This window comes from Typopeltis vanoorti, chromosome 16, assembly GCF_054136105.1.
Source record: "Typopeltis vanoorti isolate ZY-2024b chromosome 16, IOZ_Tvanoo_1.0, whole genome shotgun sequence".
Classification (NCBI taxonomy): Eukaryota; Metazoa; Arthropoda; class Arachnida; order Uropygi; family Thelyphonidae; genus Typopeltis; species Typopeltis vanoorti.
The window spans coordinates 36912024-36936451 of NC_143564.1; the positions used below are offsets into that span (position 1 = coordinate 36912024).

The 24428-nt window shown below is 35.5% G+C and overlaps 1 protein-coding gene across 1 annotated transcript in view; it reads right to left on the reverse strand.

Moving 5' to 3' along the window:
• The window catches only part of RpL31 (ribosomal protein L31), a 60705-nt gene extending 36615 nt beyond the window's left edge, over positions 1-24090 (reverse strand). Inside the window, exons 1-2 of the mRNA XM_090406108.1 lie at positions 23985-24090; positions 7562-7659 (exon numbers count right to left, since the gene is read on the reverse strand). Of these exons, the coding sequence (XP_090262234.1) occupies positions 7562-7659 (98 nt within the window). The 5' untranslated portion in view covers positions 23985-24090. The remainder of the gene's footprint in view (positions 1-7561; positions 7660-23984) is intronic.
• Positions 24091-24428: the final 338 nt, after the last annotated feature.

The following is a 24428-nucleotide window of genomic DNA, read 5'->3' on the forward strand; positions in this document are numbered from 1 at the left end:
AAACCGTTGAGAAGGATTGTGGAAGAAATGCGTGGTAAAGAACAGGCTTGGTTCAGGCCAAATAGAGGCTGTCTGGATCAGATCTTCACTTCACTTTATGATAAATAGTTGAGATATCATGGGAAAATAACAAAGATCTGTCTAAGTTATGTTTAAGTTTTAGATCTGGAAAGGCATATGACAAGGTGCCAAGAGAGAAGTTATTCAAAACCCTACAGTTGTATGGTCAATGAGGATTATATCAAGCAATATTTAGTCTTTATTTGAGTTTTAAGTCAGCAGTTAGAATTGAAGGAAGTAGAGGAAGATCGTTTAATGTTAAATCTGGTGTGAGACAAGTATATACATTATTCCCCTCTGTTATTAATTATCTATATGGATCACATTATGAAGTGGCATTAAAACTGATATTGAAATTGGAGATGTTAATGTCACTTTATGCAGATGTTAAACTTCTAAATAAATCCACTACAATTTTATGAAATTCTCTTAGTAAATTGAATAACTGTTCTAATGGATATGGTATGAAGGTCAGCAATAACAAGACAAAGATGATGAAAATAGGCAGAAGCATTGAAAATATCAACTGCATTGTGAATGGAGAACCTATAGAAGAAGTAAAACATTTCAGCTACTTAGGCACGATTTTTTAATGAAGACAACTGAATAAATTTATATAGAATAAGAGAGAAATTTGTCGGAACACTAAATTAGCTGTATACAAGACAGTGTTCAAACCAATTTTAAATTATGGATCTGAGAGCTGGGTTAGAAATAAAACACTTCACCAAAGACTAGAGACCACAGCCCTGAGAGCCCGGAGAAAGATTTGGGGCATCCATGGCAATATCACATTAAAAATGAGGATATTAGTAAAGAACTTGACATTGTTAGCATTCAAGAATGTGTTAGCTGAACTAATCTCATTTATATGGTCACTTAAACAGAATGGGAGATTAAAGATTAGCCAAACAAATCTCTGCTAGGGGGGTGCTTAAGGGTCAAAGCTGTATAACTGAGAGGAGACCTCCACATAGCCTTTCAAGGAATGCGGAGAACCAACCAGGGCTTCTGACCTAATGTCCAATCCTCACCTTCTCGTGGTGCACCCTGTTGGGTATCTACTTTGATACTGAACGAACGAGGATGGGCTGGCAATTTGGGATTTAGCCGACCAAATTGTATTCTTATTGGTTAAACCAAAATAAAAAATGATGGTACAACATGACAAAATTTCATGCCGGCTGGGGCGTCGCCCGGTTAAACAAGGCCCCCGTTGTTTTCGCCAGGGAACCAGGGTGAACAGCGAAAAGTCAGCTACTGGAACAAATCTGAAAGCAAACCCCAACTCAACATCACCAGAGTTAAAGATCGGTACTATCAACGTAAGAAGTCTGAATGGCAAAGAAATGGAGCTAGCTGAGGAATTAGATAAGTACCAGATCGACATAATAGGGGTGACTGAAACAAAAAAGACCAAAACTGGTGAGATCTTTCTGAGCAATAAATACAAAATGTTATATATTCAGGCAATGACAATCAAGGAAAAGAAGGAGTAGCCATAGTATTCAACACAAAATACGAGGCTAATCTTCTTGAATGGCAGCGTCTCAAGTAGAGTAATGTGGGCAAATATGAGAATGGGGAACTGGACAATGAGACTTATTTGTGCCTATGGTCCCACAGAAGGTTCTACTAAGGTAGAAGTGGAGGAATTTTTTGACGCTTTAGAAAAAGCAACTGACACAACGAAAAAGGAAAAGTTGGTCCTTGTTGGGGATCTAAATAGCAGAGTAGGAAATGATTATGAGACATACAAAAATATTTTGGGAAAATTTGGAGAAAAGAGCAAAGCGAATAATAATGGCAAATATCTGTTGGATTTCTGCTCAGGACATGGACTGGTTATTACTAACACCATGTTCCAACATAAATATGTGCACAAATTCACATGGAGAGAAGAGGCTAGGAATAAGAAAAGTTTCATTGACTATGTTATTGTTGATAGTGATGTTTCCTCCCTGGTGCAGGACACCAGAGTGTACAGAGGATTTGAAATTGGAAGTGATCACTATTTAGTCTTGAGCAGGATAAAATTGAATTTCATATTGAAAAGAATAACATGTAAGAAAGTTTTAAAACGAATAAAAGTTGAGCAGCTCTCAGATGTGAACTGTAGACTAAAATACAGAAAGATTATTGAAAAGAAAATGAAAGAGTTTGAGAACAGGAATCAAACCTTGGAGATTCAGTGGCAAACTCTGAAGAAAACATTGATTGATTCTGCCAGAGAGGCATGTGGTGAGGTTGTGTGCAAGGATAAAAAAATCAGAACTCCCTGGTGGACACAGGAAGTTAAAGAGGCAGTGAAGGAAAAGAAGAAAGCATATCAAAAGTTCCTGGCAATAGGTCAGCTTTTACTCTTACAGAATACAGAGACAAATGTAAGAAAGCTAAACAGTGTGTAAAACTAGCTAAACAAAAGTCATGGGAGGACTTTGGCAAGAATATAGAAAATAAATATCACGAAGGTGGCAAAATATTCTGGAGGTTGTTGAAGAAACTTAGGAATGGAGGAAAGAGTGCTGTAAAAGGAGTTAGAGATGATAAAGGTGACATGAAAACAGGAGAAAAAGATATCCTTGAAGTATGGAGTAATTACTTTGAAAAACTGCTAAATGAAACAAGCAGTGATGACAGCACAGTGATAAAAAAACACTGACCAGGCATGCAGTCAGGAATACATATCCATACTTGAAGTAGAAAAAGCCATCAAAGGCTTGAAATGTGGAAAGGTAGCAGGAGTAGATGATATTCAACCAGAAATGCTGAAGTATAAGAGTTACAGTGGCTGCACTGCATAGTTCAGAAAGCCTGGACAGAGGAACGAATTCTCAATGATTGGAGTAGAGCTCTCATAGTACCCATATATAAAAAGGGAAATAAAACTGAATGTGAGAATTACAGAGGTATTTCCCTACTGAGTGTTCCTGGCAAGATCTATGCAAGTATACTTGAGAAACAGTTGAGAAGAATTGTGGAAGAAAAGCTTGGTGAAGAACAAGCTGGATTCAGGCCAAATAGAGGCTGTCAGGATTAGATCTTCACTTTACGACAAATAGTCGAGAGAGCATGGGAATATAACAAAGATCTGTATTTAAGCTTTGTCGATTTGGAAAAGACATGTGATAAGGTGCCAAGAGAGAAACTATTCAATACGCTGCAGTTATATGGTGTCAATGGGGCATTATATCAAGCAATACTTAGTCTTTATTTGAGTTGTAAGTCAGCAGTTAGAATTGAAGGAAGTACAGGAAGATGGTTTAATGTTAAATCTGGTGTGAGACAAGGATGTACATTATCCACTCTGTTATTCATTATCTATATGGATCACATTATGAAGGAAAGTGGTATTAAACCTGATATCAAAATTGGAGATGTTAATGTCAGCTCTTTGCTTTATGCAGATGATGTTATACTTCTAAATAAATCCGCTACAAGTCTGCAAGATTCTCTGACTAAATTGAATAGCTGTAGTAATAGATATGGTATGAAGGTCAGCAATAAAAAGACAAAGACAATGAAAATAGGCAGAATCATTGAAAATGTCAACTGTGTTGTGAATGGAGAACCTGTGGCACAAGTAAAACATTTCAGCTACTTAGGCACGATTTTTACTGAAGATGGTAAATTAAATATAGAAATTGACAACAGAATCAGCAAAGCTGGTATTGTGGGAAGTCAATTGAATAAATTCATATGGAATAAGAAAGAAATTAGTCAGAACACTAAATTAGCTGTATACAAGACAGTGTTCAAACTAGTTTTAACTTATGGATCTGAGAGCTGGGTCAGAAGTAAAACACTTGACCAAAGACTAGAGACCGCAGATATGAGAGTCCTGAGAAAGATTAGAGGCGTGAACAGATGGCATCAATGGCAATATCAATATTAAAAATGAGGATATTAGGAAAGAACTTGACATTGCCAGCATCCAGGAATGCGTTAGCAGAGCCAATCTCAGGTGGTATGGTCACTTAAATAGAATGGGAGAGGAAAGATTTGCAAAACAAGAGTTCTCTGCCAGGTTGGCAGGAAAACGACCCAGAGGAAGACCAAGATATAGGTGGATTGATACGGTACAAAGTGCCTTAGACGATAGAAATATAAGATCTGATAATGTTGGAGTCTTGACAAGTAACAGACTGATTTGGAGGAAAATTGTAGATAGGAAGTTAGTAATGATGTAATTTTTTCATGTAGTACTGTCATATCCTGTACACCCCTTGAGGGTACATGGCAGGAATTTGATGATGATGATGGTCTCTGCTAGGTTGGCAGGTAAAATACCCTGAGGAAGACCAAAGATATAGGTGGATTGATACAGTAAAAAGTGCCTTAAATATAAGATCTGATTATGTTGGAGTCTTCACAAGTAACAGATTGGAGGAAAACTGTAGCTAAAAAGTTAGTAATGATGTAAAATTTTCATGTAGTGCTATCATATTCAGTACATGGCAGAAATTTGATGATGATAATGATGATATTGGCTTTTGAAAAAACATGTTATAGAAAGATTATTCGAATTGGTTACAAAAAGTAACAAATGAACTTAAATATAAAGAGCCAACAGGCTTCATTTCAGCGATATAAACATTATTTAAATTAAGGGGATATTAAATCCCACATTGTTTTAAAACCGAATAAGAAACTCAAACATCGGAATCAGAGAGTTTCATGCCGAATATATTAAACCATAAAAGTATCGGCGATTACTAGCGTGAGCTAATGCAAGTAGTCCTAGTATGCAGTACAAACTCGAGCAACACGCAGCAAAGGTGGTAAGGTTCTGATCATTATTCTTGGTATCTTCCATAATGTATAAACATTTCCTAGGAAATGTATGCTGTTATTACATTATGGTGGGAGGTCACTATCCAGACCGGTTTCAGCCTTTATTGAGGTTTCTTCAGTGAGTAGCTAGACCAAAATTAATACAAAAGGGTATAGCTAAAAGAACTTATACACTCTGCTATAAGAGTTGTCGAAAAGGTGCAACCCATTAAGTTACTTAAATATAAAGAGCCAACAGAAATGTGGTTTTACATTATGGAAAATACCAAGAATAGCGATCAGAACTTTACCACCTTTGCTGCGTGTTGCTCGAGTTTGTACTATGTACTAGGACTACTTGCATTAGCTCACGCTAGTAATCGTTGATACTTTTATAGTTTACTATATTCGGCATGAAACTCTGATTCCGATCTTTGAGTTTCTTATTCGGTTTTAAAACAATGTGGGATTTAATATCCCCTTAATTTAAATAAAGTAACAAATGAAGAACTGTACTGCAAAGAAAATCTAATGCAGAAAATAATTCAAAGGAAAAGTTTTTTTGGACATATCTGCAGAATGGATAACAGTAGAAAGATCAAAACCTTGATGCTTGATATAATGGATGGTATAAATAGAAGAGGATGGTAACAAGTGGACATAGGAAATAGGCATCAGATACCAATGGGCATTGGACCCATTGGTGATTATGATACAGAAATATGCTTTACTTTAGTGTGGATTTAAAATGTAAACTACAATACAGCTAAGCACAACTCATTGTTTTCTTTTGTTTATTGTTCATAATGAATGGTGAATTTATGAATTATCCATAAACAATAATTTAATAGGAAAGACAAATAATAAAATTCACAAAAACAAAAAAGTAGGTTAAACTTGCTATTAATTCAAATGCATGATGCAATTTGGTCAGATGATTCATTCTCTGTTTTGCAATATCTTTGCAATGGAATTGTATTTTTTTAAATAACACTACTAAAAAGTCTTTTCATTATGAAAAATGTTCAAGTATTTAATTACTTGAACAAATTCATGTTGCGAGCTGTGAAAATAAGCTTAAGACAATACTATATTACAATGCACACCTACTTAAAAGTTAACAGTGCTGGAAATAAAATGTAAAAATGTTTTTTAATTATGCCAAATTTAATTTTTGTGTTTTATTTCCAATTCTATGATCAGCCACCCCTGATCAAATAACTTTACAGTGAATGAGATATTTAAAAAAAAAAAAAGTTTACATTATAAGAGGAAAATAATATATTTTGAATACATTTAGAACGAGGCTGAAAATTCACTCACCACTTGTCTCTGATAACTCACCTGTGGAGAGTGAATTTCTGGAGCTCTGTCCCAGATATTCCTGCTCAAAACTGATGCCAGATGCTACAATTTCTGCCTGCGAAAATACCTAAATCCATTCTCAAAAATATCCTTAAATGTCACCTCTATTGAGATAACTGCTAAATTGTTAAAGTTGAACAATGTGTACGAGGGTGGTCTGAAAAGTTCTCGGCCTCGACCATAAATGGCAACACTATAAGCAAGATTGTTTTTTCTGAAGTTAGTAAATCTGTCATAAACATCCATGTGAAATTGCAAGTCATTCTATCAAGTAGTTTGCTTTATACAGTTGTCTGCATACCATGAAATGGATACAATTGAGTATCGTGCAGTTATGAAATTCTTTGTAAAAGAAGGTTTAATACCAAAAGAAATTCATTTAAAGTTCATAAAAGTTTATGGGCACTCTTCTCCTTCGTTTTCAATAATTAAGAAATGGGCTGCCGAGTTTAAACATGGCCTTGAAGATGATCGATGTGAAGGACGTCCAAAAAGTGTAACACAGAAATCACTGATCAAGTATGATCAGCGAGTCAAAGTGCCTGAAATTGCTGAGACTATAGGCATTTGAAAAGAACATATAGGATATATTTTACATGAAGAATTGCAAATGAAAAAGATTTGCGCAAGATGGGTAGTGCGCTTGCTCACAGCAGATCAAAAATGCATTCGCATGAAAATCTCTGAACAATGCTTGGAGCTGTTTAACAAGAATAAAGCTGATTTTGTGCATCGATTTACTACTATGGATGAGACTTGGATTCACCATTACACACCAGAATCCAAACAGCAATCAAAACAGTGGACAGAAGCCAGTTGTTCAGTGACAAAGTCAGTTCCATCAACAGATAAGGTCATGGCATGGTGTTTTAGGGAGCTAAAGGCATTTTGATTATTGATTATCTTGAAAAGGGTAGAAGAAAAAAATCATCTTTCATCAGGACAATGCACCTGCCCACAAGTGTTTTGGCAATGGGAAAATTAAGGGATCAGCACTATGAATTGTTGGAACATCCACGCTATTCCTCAGATTTGGTTCCCTCCTACTTCTATCTCTTCCCAAAACTAAAACTCCCCCTCTCTGGTCAGTATTTTTCTTCGAATCAAGAGGTGATTGCAGCTGTAGAGGGGTAATTTGTAGATCTTACTGAGAACCACTAAAGAGACAGGATAGTGGCGCTGGAGCATCGATGGAATAAATGTATTAGTGTTAAGGGAGATTATGTTGAAAAATAAAAATAATTTTGAAATTATAAATTTGTTTTTTCACTGTTAGGCCAGGAACTTTTCAGAGCAAACTTGTATATATCAGGTCTAAGTTACCAATGAAATAATTAAAGCAAATCTTGTACATATTGCTTACACTCCATGGAGACGTTTGTGCAGATGAATTGTGTACTGCCTTGTTACTACTTCACTAAGAGCAGATTTTCCTTTCTTCTCACCTTTAGGCTTTGCCATCTGTAAAAAAATGCAAGTTTAGTAGTGTCATGGTTATTTTAGTTAAGCTCAATTTCTTTATATTACATTTAAAAAATAAATGTTCAAATTTAAAAATAACACTATCAGAATTTTGTATGCTTAAAACTGAGTCAGAAATTAGAAATGCAACTATATGAAATTCTTTGACGTAAAGCAACAGTTACATTACACTATCTGATTGATAATAGCTTTTTCTTTAGTTAATATGCTGTCACATTTTGTGGGATTTTTCTAATGTTTGAACATGACAGAAAAGTGCTGTTTACTAACTGAAGGCAAGTTTTCAGATAATGGCCACCCACCTTTTTTGCATATGGGCAAAAGAACTTTTTTTAATATCTTTAAATTAGATTTGGAATCCACAAAAAGCAAAAGCACAAAAAACAAAATTTGCATTTCCCCAAACTGTATAAATGCAAATACTGTCTATCGTGTGACAGCAATATCTATGATGTGAAAAAGATAATATTTAATACCACTTTATAGAAAGTGGGATAACAATGTGCGATGCTGACAAATCCACTCCTTTCACTTATCATTGTACATAAACACAACAAATTGTCTCGTCTACCTTTCCCGAATTTTGAAACTCAATAATGCAAACTATTAATCAACTATCAATGCCACTAATTTCCTTGCCTACGTATGTGTAGAGACAGCAACATTTTTCTGGCAAACCGTTTCCCGTTGTGCAGGTTTTTATTAGAAATGCCTTGGCATTTGCCAATCCTCTTTTTTTCAGAGATTTATAGACAATCTTTTACAATGCAAACAATGTTCTTCACAGAGCTAAACTTTTGAATTTATCTATGAAGCTAACATCTACTAAATCAGAAGACGAACAAAGAGATGGCATGAGACCAGAACAGGCCACCTGGCCTGAAATCCATGTTAGGAAGAAGCTGGCATCTACTAGCCTTATTTTCTTAAACCTGCCATCTTGCAAACTGCAGAGATGAGATTGATAATTTATTATCATCATTATCTGAGACCTCCTGGGAGTCGGTGATAAATTGAGGGAGGCTATACATCACCCAAACCAGTTGCCATACCTTCAATTAAACTCATTCACATTAAATGAACTCACTAATTCAATAGGTAAGCTTTTCCATTCACTCACCACTCTGGGAAAAAAAAAAATCTAGCTCTTACCCCTTCTTTAACCACAAACAAACTTAACTTCCAAGGATGTCCATGTTTAGTCCCCAGCTTCCACATAACAAAAAATTTCATCAGATGATATCCTATAACACATATTCAGAAGTTTATAGACCTATCGTATCACTGCTCTTTCTCCTGTTAACCTGTCTATAATCCACATACTCTGTCCTCATAATCTACATTCCATAATCCCAATATCTTTTCAACTCTTCTTTGCACCATTTCCACAGCCTCTTTATCCCCCTGTAACCCAGGAGACCAAATCTGCATACAGTAGTCCAGGTGTGGTCTTATGAAGACCTTGTAAATAGGCAAAATTCCTTATCCTTATATGTTAAGGTTCGTTTCAACAATCCAGTTATGCTGAGTTGTATTTACAATTTTTTCTATGTGACTTTTGTACTTCAAATTCCTATCCACCATAATACAAAGATCCCTAGCAATTTCTTGTATCATAACCCCACTAATATAATATGCCATTGGAAATTTCATTACACCAAAGCGCACAAAACATGTCCAAGGCTAGGCCTTTGACATGTTTGTATAACTGAACATTGTTTTAGCATGCATGCTGATATTTCATCTGTCCCTAGTGCCTAATTCTTATCCAGGTTGCAACAGCTCTCAACCTCATCCTCAAGCAACTCTATTATCTCTCCATCCAATGCTACTAACTGTACATTTTGTTACATACACCTAGTTGATATATCTTACAAATTGAGCACTCATTAAATGAACAATCTCATTAGCTTCTAATACTACAGTACCATTTGCACTCAGTAGTTATTCTTCCACATTCATCCTGTCTTTTACTCACAACATAATAAAAATTTTTGAATTGCTTTTAGCTTGTATGACCAATTTCCTTTCACACTCTGATTTTCATAGAACACCGGTAACTTTTCAGGCCTGTGCATTATACATTTCACAACTCCTCTCACTCTTATGTAACTGTTATTCAAATTATTATTGTTATGTGACACCTCCAGGGAGTCCAAAGACTCATCGAGGGAAGGCACCTACTCTACATCTCTCTGTCTCCACCACTCAATCCACCAACTACAACGAACCGCATCATCTACACCAGCGCTTCCCAAAATGTGGACCAAGGCCCCCTTGGGGGCCGTTAGTTTTGTTGAGGGGGCTGTGAAATAATGAAAACAAATTTAAAATGTTTTAAGACTAAGTAGATTCTTAAAAGAAACGTGTTAAATTTTTATTGTTTTATTTCTTTTTTATATTGTTTCATTATTTATTATTTCTTTTTTATATTTTAATGGAAAAAATCACACATTCATGTTGGTTCAGAAATTTTGCTTCTTACATATTTCGGCACTTAATGAATATTAGTAAATATATGCTTATTTATATAAGTTTCTTTTGAAAGGTATTGATAAGAATCACAAAAAGGTTGCAAATGCAAAATCTTGAATATAAATACAATAAAATATGTCTGAATCACGATTTTTTTTTTCTTCGATGGTGGGGCCATGAAATATTTTATTTCCAAAGGGGGCCTTGGCATCTATAAGTTTGGGAAGCACTGATCTACACCAATGGCATCTACTTCCCACTGCCACCAGTAGTATTTTCACAGACAATCACAAACATTCATGCCACTTTAGAGATGTTTTTTTTTTGTCTCTAGACTTTGTATTCAACTGAATGGATGATATATATATATAGGGAATGAAATGTTAATGGATATCTTCCCACAGACCGTGTTTGTGGGGATGTCCTTGCCATGTAACAAGTCACGTGCTTATAGCCAGTATAAATTGGAGGAATATAATACTCCCAAGTCAGTGCAAATGTGTCTGAGTGAAATGGCTGCAAGAAGGAAACTGACAGAGATTAAAAGAGGCACTGTAACAGGATGACATGTTACAGGCTTATCTTTTCGGCAAGTTGTTAACAATTTAGAACATCATCCCAGGTAACAATCAGTGATACCAAACTAAGATGTAAGTGCAGGGAGACAAATGCAAGTGCTACTCACAGAGGATGGCCCACCACACTCACTGTACTTGACCGTAGGGTCAAGTAGTCATCATTCGTTGGCCCATGCACTGAATGTGGAGTTCTGAGTATCAAAATGCTAATCTGCACAAAAACATTCACAACATGGGATTCCATTGTAGGACTGCAATATGAAAGCCCAACATTACCTGAATCAACATGTGGCATAATGTGTGTGTACAGAGGGACATGGGAACTTAGAAAATTATGTCACTTTCTACTGAGCAGAAGGACAGGTGTGGGTGTGTTGGATGCCCTATGAACGTCTCTTACCAGAGCGCATAATCCCAACTATGAAATTCAGAGTGATGGTAATTTCCTTGCTTTTGCCTCTCACTTTTTTGTGGTGCTACGAACACTGAACTTCAAGAGGTATCTGAACATTCTGGACAATGCAATACTAACTTTGTGGCATTCCTATGGAACTGACCAATGTTTCTTTCAGCAAGGCAATGGACTGTGTCATAAGACTGCTGCTGTAACTGCATTGTTTGTGGACATGAACGTCACTACAATTCGAATGGCCTTCAGTCTGCTATCAACCATTATCATTATTATCATTATTACAGGCTACTCCAGGGAGTTCTTAGACTCATCGAGGGAGGCCCTAAACATCATGTTCACACAACTGTTCAACATTCTCACAGTATCTATCATACCTTGCCTTGAACTCGCTCACTGTCATAGCACCCACAACAGACTCTGGCAGCTTATTCCACTCATTTACCACTCTAAAAGTAAAGAACCCAGCTCTAACACCCCTGCTAACCACGCTCTTGCCCAGCTTCCATGTGTGTCCCTTAGTTCTCCCACCACCAGTCCTAATCTCAAAAATATCCTCTGAATTAATCCTATAGAATCCTTTTAGCAATTTGAATGTCTCAATCATATCTCCTCTTTTCTGCCTATCAACTAGTTTCTGCAACCCACAAATCTTCAACCTGTTCTCATATGGTTCATTCCATAGACCTGCTATCATCTTAGTCACTCGCCTCTGGATCATCTCCACCTCCTCCCCATCAAGAAGGAACAGAGGTGACCAAATCTGGGCACAGTAGTCGAGATGAGGTCTTATCAGGGCTCGGTACAGAGGTACAATAACTTGCTTGTCTCTGCTCATCAAGGTATTTTTCAACAACCAAGTGAGTTGATGAGCTGATTTAGCTACTTTTGCAATGTGCCCCCTAAACTTCATCTCCCTATCTACCAACACTCCCAAGTCCCTGGCCTCAGCAATCTCTTGGAGTACAGTTCATTTGTTTGCATCATCAGCAAACAAATGAACTATCCCACTTAGACTCTTCCCTATATCGTTAATGAACAGATTAAACAGCAGTGGTCCAAGAACAGAACCCTGTGGCACACCACTAGTCACAGGCCATCTTTTGGACTCTACTCCTGAATAAACTACTCTTTGATATCTCTCCATCAACCACCCAGCTATCCATCTCACCAACCCTATATCCATTCCCATATGTTGTAGTTTACGGATTAGAATTCCATGTGGTATCCTGTCAAATGCCTTTGCCAGGTCCAGCAGTATCACTGTAAACCCATTTCCCTTATCCAGTTCAGCCGTCACCTTGTTATAAAACTTGAGCAAGTTACTGAGGCATGATCTACCCTTCACAAAGCCATGCTGTCCTCTGTACAGTATCTCATTTTCATCAATCCATTCCTGTATTTTTCCCTTGACTACTTTCTCCAAGACCTTGACAATGACTCCTGATATGCTGATCGGTCGGTAATTTGCAACCATAGTCTTGGATCCTCCTTTATGCAGTGAAACTATTTTCCCCTCTTTCCACGCCTTCGGGACCAAGCCAGACCCGAGACTCAGATTAAACAACATGGTCAAGGGCACTGATAATTCCTTAGCCGCTTCATGCAAGACCTGTGCCGGTATACCATCCAGTCCCACAGATGTATTCACATTAAGGTTCTGTAATAGACTATTCACCTCCACTTCATTCATCACAATTCCCGTATAAACTAATGGTTCCTTCATTTTTTCAACGTCACCACCTGGATGATATACTTTTGCAAAGTGCTCGCTCAGTAACTCCACTATATCGACTGGTTCAGTGAACTCTTTACCATCGTCATTCCTTAAAATCATTTTGCCATATACAGTTTTTTTCTTGCTTACAGCATATTGAAAAACTGTTTGGGATTCTCTTTTGCATGCATAGCTAGTTTCCTTTCATAATCGGCTTTTGCTGTTTTTACCACACTCGTTACCCTTCTAGCCTGCACTTTATACCGTTCGTGTGCCTGCAGGTCACCCCTTTCTTTAAATTCCCTCCATAGTTGTTTCTTTTTTTGCAGCTCAAGCTTAATCGTGTTATTCATCCATTTAACCCCTACTTGTTTCACTATTCGGACCTTAGGTATACAATCAGCCATAACCTCCTGTAAATGCTCTTTGACCACTTCCCATGCTCTATCGACGTCCAGCCCTTGCAGTTGTACATGCCATGGCACTGATCCAAGCAATCTCCTAAGCTTGTCATACTTGCCAGCACGGTAATTCCACATATACCCTGTCTTAATCACAAATTGCACACCTTTAGCCACCTCCCAGGTCAAGACCTGGGAGGTGGCTAAAAGTCAAGACCTTTAGCTAAAGGTGGCTAAAGGTCAAGACCACATGGAACATCTATGGGAGGAACTGGAGTGTTGGGTGAGGTCAAGTGAACGTCCACCCCACAACAGTCCAGGACCTCATTACATTACATACCAAAATTCTCACTGATTTCTATCATATGCTAGTGTAGAAAATGCCCCATGGAAATTGCTGCAGTCATTGCAGGGAAATGAGGTCCTAAGGTTAGTGCCATGGCTGTTTGTTCTTCACACTATACTGTTCACCGATTTCTTTCGAAGCAACTGTATATGAATATTTTATTTATATATATATATATATATATATATATATATACTACACAAACATACAAGAAAGAATATACTAGAAGCAGAATTATGAAGGTTCTTCCTTCATAATTCTGCTTCTTCTTATGTTCTTCCTTGTGGTTGCATCAGTTGTTTTAATATTTTTGTTTTAGGTTTTTATCAGAACTTTCCAACCCCCACCCTTGTACATGTGGTATATATGAAAGAATGATGAACAAGTACTATGTTTAATCATAAAAGTTTCACCTGATGAAATGCATTAGAAGGGCTCAATAATGCAATACAATGTTTTTGCACGTTTATACACACTTCTTTTTCATTTTTCTTAATTTATCAAGATATTCTGTAGACTTGACTAATGTACCAATGCATGTCCACCATGTTGGTTTTTGAACATGCAGTTAGCTGATTAGATTAGTCAAGGGAAAGAGATTGATTTTATAACCTGTTTCTACTGATTTAATTACTTTAATTTTTTAATTTTTTTATCTTTTTTTTCTATTATACCAACAATCCAGTTTTTGTTCTATTAGCAATACTGAACATTTTCAAGAATACGAAATACTGTTGAGGTGCTTGTTCATTATGAAACATGAGCATCTGGCAAGACAGTATTACTGTGATTGCATGACTACAAACAATGCACATTAAGATATACTAATGTATCAAAACTTTAATTCCCCAATTAGTGGTGGTGATTTGAGTTTTATTTCTGCAAGCCATTTAGCTGTTCAAAAATTATTAAAACTGCTCAGAATCCATGACCTGTTTCATCTGATAGTTATGTTGTATGCTAACTGAAATATAATAAATGGCTAGAATGAAAAATGATTGTATTGGCTATGTACCATGAGCATAAATTCTAAAATCTGATATGCTTGAATGGATCCTAGTTTGAAGATTATTTACTCCGTAGGTATCTCCATGGAGTCAACAGATTCGTCATGCAAGGGCTTTCATGACAGATTACTGCATGATAAGTTGATAGTCAAACTAGAGCGGATGGGATTGGATATTAAATCAGTGAATTGAATTGGAGACTAGCTATCTGATAAGTATCAGCAAGTTGTGCATGGGGGGAGAGCTTTTGGGGTGCTTTAGGGCTGTTGCTGTTTAACCTGTATGTTAATGATATTGGCAAAGATTTGGATATTCAGTTGTTTGCAACAATGCAAAGTTGGGACAAACTGTGAAGAGTAGAGAAGATATTTGCCTTACAAGATTTGAAGAGATTGAGTGAATGGGCACAAGAATGGTGAAGCCGGTTCAATGTTGCAAAATTTACGGTTTTAAAATTTGGGAAACAAAGATTCCCATCTTTGTAGAATTTCTGCTTGGTGGGGATATATTGTTGGAGGTAGAGGAAACATGAGATCTTGGGATGATAGTGGATAAGGATCTGAAATTTAGAGGACATATTGCCAAAATTGTGAGGACAACAACGAATTCTGGGAATGATGCAAAGGACACCAACTTGTAGAAATAAGGAGATTCTTGTTCTATTGTATAAGGTTCTGATTAAGCCACACATGGACTACTGTGCACAAATTTGGTCACCTGGTTTTCAAAAGGATGAAGAGATGTTGGAAAGGATTCAGGCGCAGTTGACTAAGGTAGTTTCTGATCGCTGGAATGGAATGATGAGGAAAGGTTGAGAAGATGCAATTTAGAGTAGCGGATAGGAGAAAGAGGGGTGATATGATAGAGTAATTAGTAAGGGGTTGTTATAGGATCAATTAGTAAGGGGTTGTTATAGGATCAATGCTAAGATGTTTTACAGAAAATGGTGGGAGATCAGGGAAGAACCAGAGGTCATCCCTGGAAGCTGTATAAGGAGGTTGTGAGCAGGGGAGTAAGAAGCAGGTTTTTTGCATGCAGAGTTATGGATTGGAATGCCTTGCCTGAGAGAGTGGTGTCTCCAGAGAATTTATGTTTAAGGCAGGGTTTCTCAAACTGTGTTCTGCGAGAAGTTCTGGAATTTGTCATTTTAGTTTTCTAAGCATTTTTCACGAATAAATATTTTATAGTAAAAATATTCTGAGGAGAATAATATTCGTGAATATGTCGAAATGCTCAGACCCAGAACATCTAATAACATCTGTGTATCATTAATTTTCACACATCGAAACCTTTCAACATATGGGAAAGGGAATGCCGCTGTTTATGACGGGTCATAAAAATTGTCTGCAAGCCCATTACAACAATTGGTGTCATATCCTCCGTTCTCAAAACTGAAGGAAATGACATCTGTGTAGCAAATGTCAGTGACCAAGCAGTATATTCGTAAACATGGAAATATTCATGAATTATCGTTAATTTTCACACATTAAAATCTATCAACAATCAGGAAAGAGAATACCGCCGTTTATGACTGATCATAAAATTGCCTGCAAGCCGATTACAACAATGGGCGGCGTGTTCTCAAAACTGAACGAAATAACAGCTGTGTTGCAAATGTTTGTGACCAATCAGCAAGGAAGTATAAAGAAAATTTTTCCACTGAAATTGAAGATCAAGGTAGTATCTGGTTCTCAAATCTATTAATACTGAATACTTTCTTCGCAAGTTCGTATTGCAGTGTGTAAGTGCTTGTTCTGAAACCGGAGTGCCATGTTTTTTTTTTAAAGTAATAGGAATACAGAGTTAAGATTAATATGAATAAGAGACAAGGCCTTTAAAGGACAAGATCCAGCAAGAACTAAAATAGTATTAGATAATGAGATCTTAGAACAGGTGAATTCATTTAACTACCTAGGATGTATGATCACTTATGAAAATGAAAAAGATATGAACATAAAAATTGCAAAATATTTAAAAATAACAGGAGTAATTAACTCTATATTTAAACCAAACCTAGTTCAAAAACAAACCAGGCTAAAAGTATACAATATATTAGCCTTACCGGTCTTAATGTATGGAAGCGAAATCTGGACAATAAAACAAAAAGACAAACAAAGATTAACAACAGCAGAAATGAAGTTTATGAGAAAAACTGCAAAGTATACCCTATTTGATCACAAAAGAAATGAAGAAATTATGAAAGAATTAAACCAAGAACCAGTAATTGAAAAAATTAAAAAATATAAACATAGATGGATGGAACACGTTCAAAGAATGAAAACAGAAAGAATACCAAAACAAGCTTTAAAGTACAAGCCATTAGGAAAAAGAAAACCAGGACGTCCTCTTAAACGATTCAACAATGACTTCTAAGGCCGGAACAGGCCATACTATGCCTAATTCCTTGATACGGATGACAATGATGATGAGAGACAAGGCACTTTGTTTAATTTTGGTATTAAGAAATCTCTTATTGAAGGTGTTTGTGACGGAACATATAGTGAGTCATCCACCTCAAGCCTACAAAGATCTCCAGGATGTACAAAAGGAGGGGAAAACTACCAGCACACAGGAGAAAAAGTCTGCATTCACTCATAAGTACTTATAATAATATTATGAATATATTTGGTGATCAGAATGGGATATGTCAATGAAAATCAGCACAAATTAATTTAATGATGTTTGCCTGAAGACACTATGACATGCTACAAGATTTTATTAGTCCAGTGATTGATAACTAATTTAAATGTAATTTATATTTGTCAACATGCCACACTGTATACATAAGTGTACTAATACTCTTTATGATTATGCCATAATTAACTATCAATACTTATGTTAATGTATGAATTTTAAAAAATTTTGGAAAGTATTTACGAGTAAATTTGTTTGGACCAGGTCCTCAGAAAAAAAGAAATCAGCTAACGCCTTTTTATTCCCATATATAGGGAGTAGGCGAGGCGGCTTTTAAAAAAAGAATTCTTCTTACTCTTTTAACTAATTTTATAGTTAATATCTGATTTATTTCGAACTGTTTAATTTTTGTTACTGAACATTTTATCAAATCATTCTTATTACAATTGCTTTTATATTATTTGATACGTATTTGATTAGTACTTTTCTTACAAGTATTGTTATAATTCATATTTACTTTTGTGTGTTGCAGTCTTTTTTTACTATTTTGCATTATTAATTTACTTTTATATTATTCGACATTTCTTATTTATAATCTTATTGTTTTTCATACTAAATTTACCTTTACAACACAATTCTATTTGTTTTTATTATATCTCTGACAAATATTGGAATTTGAATATTATTGAAAAACAACCCATGGATCCTTGTTTAAAGACAGGAACTTTAACAGAAGAAGGAGCAAGTACTTACACATCTACTCATATGATTGGAGAAGATATGGAATTGCAAACTGTGGTTTCTTCAAAAGCTAATATTAAAGAACAAGAGTCATCTAAGAACAGACCAAAACAGAAGTACCATGAAAGTTATTTAAATTATGGATTTACGTGTATTGGCAATACACATACTCCTGATGCAATGTGTGTTTTATATAATAAAATACTAGTAAACAGTTCTTTGGCTCCAGCTAAACTTCGTAAGCACTTCGAAACAAAACACACTGATTACAAAGGAAAAGATATACATTTTTTTAAGAGACGAAGTGACTCGCTTGAAAAATCTAAACTTCAAATAACTACAAATGCTAAAACTGAAAATACAACAGAGGCGTCTTTTCGCGTGAGTTACCGCATTGCACTTCATGGTGAAGCTCATACAATTGGTGAGACGCTCATTAAGCCTTGTGTGAACTACATTGTATCATGCATGTTAAACGAGCAGGCTGCTAAAAAAATAGATGCAGTACAATTATCAAATGATACCGTTTCACGCCGCATCAAAGATCTTTCTGCTGACATAGAAAAAGACCTAATTCATCGACTTAGACTTTGCAGTGAATATTCATTGCAAATGGATGAATCTACTGATGTTGCCAGACTCGCTGTATTACTGGTGTTTGTTCGTTACATATTTGATAAAAGTATTGATGAAGATTTACTCATGTGCGAATATCTGCAAGAAAAAACTACCAGAGAAGATATATTGAACTGTATTAATAATTATATTACAAAACAGGAAATCGGTTGGGAGAAGTGTATTGATATTTGTACAGATGGTGCTCAAGCAATGGTAGGAAAGATGAAGGGAGTTGTAACAGGTATCCTGCAAGTAGCTAGAAGAGCCATCAAAAGTCATTGTGTTTTGCATAGACAAGCACTAGTAACAAAAAGAATTCCTACATATTTAAAAACTATTTTGGATGAAGCTGTAAAAATGATCAACTATTTAAAATCTCGACCACTTCAACCCAGATTTAAAATTTTGTGCAATGAAATGGGTAGTGCACATAACGCACTTTTATTACACACTGAAGTGAGATGGCTATCCAGAGGAAAAGCATTATTGAGGCTTTTTGATCTTCATAGTGAGTTAATGGTCTTCTTGATGTCACATAATTTAGGACAAAATTTTATTGAATTATTAAGAAATTCTTCATGGTTGATGAGTCTTGTGTATCTGGCAGATATTTTTACAAAATGCAATGAAATTAACTTATCATTACAAGGAAAGAATATTACAATTTTTAATACAAGAGATAAAATTGCATCTTTTGATAGGAAGTTGCAATTCTGGATTTCTACAGTAGAACAGAATAATTTTGATTGTTTTCCCACCTTGCATGAATATTTGACTGAAATAAATTCTAAAGTAAATGAAGTATCTAACGTAATTTTAGAACACTTGCATGACTTGCAATCAACCTTTTGCAATATTTTCCAAAATCCAGTGTGGACAATTCCTGGTTTCTGAATCCATTTACAGTGACAGCTAAGCCAGCAGGATTCAGCGCAAGTGACTAAGAAAATCTAATTGACTTAATTAGTGACTCTGATTTAAAACAAAAACACAAGGAACTGCCAATAAATGATTTCTGGACAAATTTAAGAGAAGAGTATCCCAGTGTCAAAACTAGCTATTCTTGTTTTACTTCCTTTTACAACTACATATTTATGCGAGGCAGGATTTTCATATTATGCTGCAACCAAATCAAAGCCCAAGAACAGACTCAATGCTACACCAAATATGAGAATTCAACTTTCTAATATTGTGCCTAATATCAAAAGAATTTGTAATTCAAAGACCCAAAAACATCGGAGTCATTAAGAACTTAATTTGCAATATACGTTTTACTATTTTTATGTGTTTTGTTTTTACTAATTAAAATTTGACAATAAATGATTGTTTTTTCTTAATGCTTAGATTTATTCATTTATTTTATTTATATTTACCTACCCTACAAAACCAGCATACAGGAGAAAAAGTCTGCATTCCCTCGTAAGTACTTATAATAATATTATAAATTTTCGGTGATCAGAATGGAATATGTCAATGAAAATCAGCACAAATTAATTTTTTTAAAAAATTAACAAATTAATTTAATGATGGCTTAATTGTTTTTTAATTAATAATTATCGATCATTAATAATTAATTATCAATTATTAATTAACAATACAATAAGCTAAATTAACAATTAATTATTAATTACTACATTACAAAATAACCAAAGTGTTCCGTGAACATTTCAGGACTTGTGAAGTGTTCCGTCGTAGAAAAAGTTTGAGAAACCCTGGTTTAAGGCATGGTATGATGAGCTGTGTGAATGACAAGAGGACCTCCTAGACGAGTCTTCGACTCAATGGAGTCTTGGGATAATAACAATAATGCCTTTAATTACTATAGCTCTCCCAACTTAGCATCATCAGCAAACCACTAGATACCTCTCCAATATCATTTATATATAGATTAAACAACAGTGGACCAAGAACCAGACACACCAATGTTTGACTCAGATCCACCATACACTACTCTCTAATGCCTATCTGATAACCAACCACTTATCCATCTCACCAATCCAGTATCTATTCCCATTTTTAGCTTACTTAAAAGATTTGAGTGCAGTATTTGATCAAATACTTTTGCAATGTCCAACAATATCACAGTATAGCCATTACTTTTATTCAACTATAGCATTACTTTATTATATAAACATTAGATTACTAAAGTAAGACCTCTCCTTAACAAAGCCATGCTCACGTCTAAAAAGAATCAAATTATCCACCAAATTTTGAATTCTGGCTTTATGCAACGGAACTATCATACTTTCCTTCCATGCTCTAGAGCTGAGACTTAAATTAAAAAGCTTAGTCCAGAGTAAGGCCAATTCCTTTGCATATCCATCCATGCAATATAGGGGCCAAAATCCCATGGAAGAATTCACATTGAGATTTGTAGGATCCCATGCTTCCAGTTCATTAACCTCAAAAATCACATCCGTCCCTGTATCAACAGCAACTACTGTACCTTTATCCTGATGATAAAAACCTTCACAAATTAATCACTCAGTATTCAACTATTTCTTCAGGTTCTGTTACTTTTATACCAACAGAGTTCAAGGATAATTTTCCATAATCATTTTTCTTTGTACTCACTACATAGTGAAAGAATTCTTTAGGATTCAGTTTGGAATGTTCAGCCAGCTTGATTTCATAATGCTATTTGCATTCCATACGATGCACACCACCTTTTTTTTTTTTTTTTTTGTTGCATCTTCCTTGTACTGTTAATAAGGTTGTTGATCTCAGCTTAAACTTCCAACAACTTTTATTTTTTTTTTTGCAGCTCACGATAGATTGTACTACTTATCCATTTCCATTTAATTCCTTTTTTTTTTTTTTAATTATTGTTATCACCCTAGAATGCAGACACAGTAAAATGGATATTAGATCCAAGATTATTTCAAAGCCGAATATATAAACTATGAAAGTTTTGTAAAAATAATTTGACCAGAGAGCTTATGAGAATACACTTGCAGGTATTCATGAGTTGCCTTAGTTCGGACCACTTAGAAAACATGGGCGCTATCCAAGCGTCTATATATTCACTTTCTATTAGTCAATTTTGATAACGTTTCACTGGCCTGATAGCTGTTTCGAATTGGTTGGTTTTCCTCAGAAGAGGCAAAAACCTTAAGAGAACAAAAATGCCGTTCAGTATACTAAGGAACTCAAAATGTCGGATAGGTATTTTTCGTAAGCAAACTCTCGGTCAGTGCGTAAAAGTATTTAATAAAATAAAGAGCCAAAAGGCTTCAGTTTGGCAATGCAAAACTAAATAAATAGATATTAGATCCAGCATTATTTCAAAGCCAAATGTAGAAACTATGAAAGTTTCATAAAAATGCTGGATCTAATACCCACTTATATAATTTTGCATCGCCAAACTGAAACCTTTTGCCGCTTTATTTTGGTAAATTATTTGTCAAATTTTTAGTCACAAATATAATGAATTGTAAAGTCTGAACATAAGCATTTTAATTTTTTACACTGATTTTTATTTCTAAATAAAATACTCAGAGATATTCAGTGTATCAATCACACATGCCAGTTTTGTTGAGGGCTTATCAGAGGAGAAACTACGAATCCCAGAAACAAAAAGTAGTAAACCTAGCACATTAGAAATACTAATGTGATAGTAAACCTAGCACGTTAGTATTTAGGTTATCCACTCAGCCAACCAGGCCAGTAAAACAAATAAATATGGACAAAAGCAGAACATTTAAGGATGACACATTCAGCTTTACAAAATACAAATAACTCACTAACCTGTTAGACAAAACTTGAGATGTCCTTTGGAGTAATAATGCTATTCTTATAAAGCTGATATCTCTGCAGTAACTGGTTGCAACTTCCCAAAATCAGATACTGCAGGATTGCACTGCTTCCAGTAGTGGCACTCTTGCTCAGTTAGGTATATACCATAAGATACTATTTATATAAATGCCTGAATAAAAATGATGTCATTTACACTAATCATATATAGAACACTATGGAAACACGTACACTTGTACATTTGAAAAAGATTGTTCTGCAAAGTTCAAAGGCATTTTTTGTGGCTGTGGGAAGGATTGAGGCCTTTCTTAGGTCAGCATTTGGTATGGGTAATAATAATTATTATTACCATTATTATATGGGCACCTTTAAGACTCACTGCCAGAGACAGACAAAGCACTCAACTGACTCTGGCAAATCCATTCCACTCATTCGCAACTCTCCAAACAAATAACTAGTCTTCATACCCCTACCAACCGCACATTTATTCAATTTCCAGGGATGGCACCACCTTGTTCTGGTCCCTCTAGCCAAGTGCTGATACATTTCCCCTGCATCAATCCCACACAACCCTTTAAGTAACTTAAATGTTCCTATCATCACCTCTTTTTCTCCTATCAACTACTTCTGCAATCCACACACACCCTCAATCTATCCTCGTAGGGAACATTCCACAAGCCATTCAGCATCTTAGTCACTCACTTCTGAATACTCTGTAGTGCTTTCTCATCCCTAAGAAACCCTTGAGCACAGTAATCCAAATGGGGGCATATCAAGGCCTTATAAAGAGGATAACTTCCTTGTCTCTACATGTTAATGTGTTCTTCGATAGCCAAGTAATCTTATGGGCTACCTTAGCAACATGTCCTCTACACTTTAACTGTCTACCATCACCCCTAAATCTCTAGCTTCATTATTTCCTAGAATATGGTGCCATCAATATGATACACAGCTTGTAATCTATTTTTCCCAAAATACATAACTTGACATTTCTCCACATTAAACTGACACCCTATTTAAATCGTCTTGCAAGCTCTCCACATCGCATTAATCTACCTAATTTCGCATCACCAGCAAACAACTAAATACTGTATTTTCTTTCAGGTTATTTATGTACAAATTAAACAGCAATGGTCCAAGCACTGAACCTTTCGCCACACTAGTCACCTGTTATCGCCTCTATTCTGGGATAATGCACAAAAACTACTCCTTTATAATTTTAATAAAGGCATATCAAAATCCTTAATTAATTCAATACTACTAGACAGTTATTCGACATAAAAGTTCTGTTCGAACTACAATGTTCTGTCCACTGTTATCACAAAGTTCAATCTCCATGGAGCAGTCTTAGCATTGTAATACACTATCCCAGTACGAATATCGTAGCATACTATACATGGAATTCAAAAAAAATCTTTAGACTTTCGGTTCATTTACCAGGTAAAAAAAAATTTCGACGAGGGCTGCTTTTGTAACTATGGATATAGTAGGAAGGTATTCCACGCTAAATTGATTTGATTACATAGTCTACAATAACGAGAAGACGGTGAAAATAACACTCATCTAATTTTTATAATATAACAATCAATAAAGAAGATTAACACGGATTAGAATCATACACTAACCTTTTGATAAGCGAAACAAGAAAATCCTGTTAACACAGAACGAAGATGTAATTCTGAAAAGAATTACGAATTACACAAACACCACGTAGCGACACAAACATGAACCACCATTAAATACAAATCAGAAAATAAAAATTAGATACTGTACTCTTGTTTTTTGAATAATAATAAAAAAAAAAGTTAGATAGGGCTAAATGGCCTCGCCTACTCCCGTATACGGGAATAAAAAGGCGTTAGCTGATTTTTTTTTTTTTTAAAAACCAACTAGTTTCTGACATCCGTTTACCACAAGAGATAAAACATCCAGCGTTTATAACCGGCCACAGAACGCACTGAATTAAAGGATATGAGCCTGATAGCCTTCACTAATTTAGCCATAGTTGACACAATTTTAAATCCCAGTCTGGTGGTTGAAATGAACAGATTATGAACATCCTAAAAGAA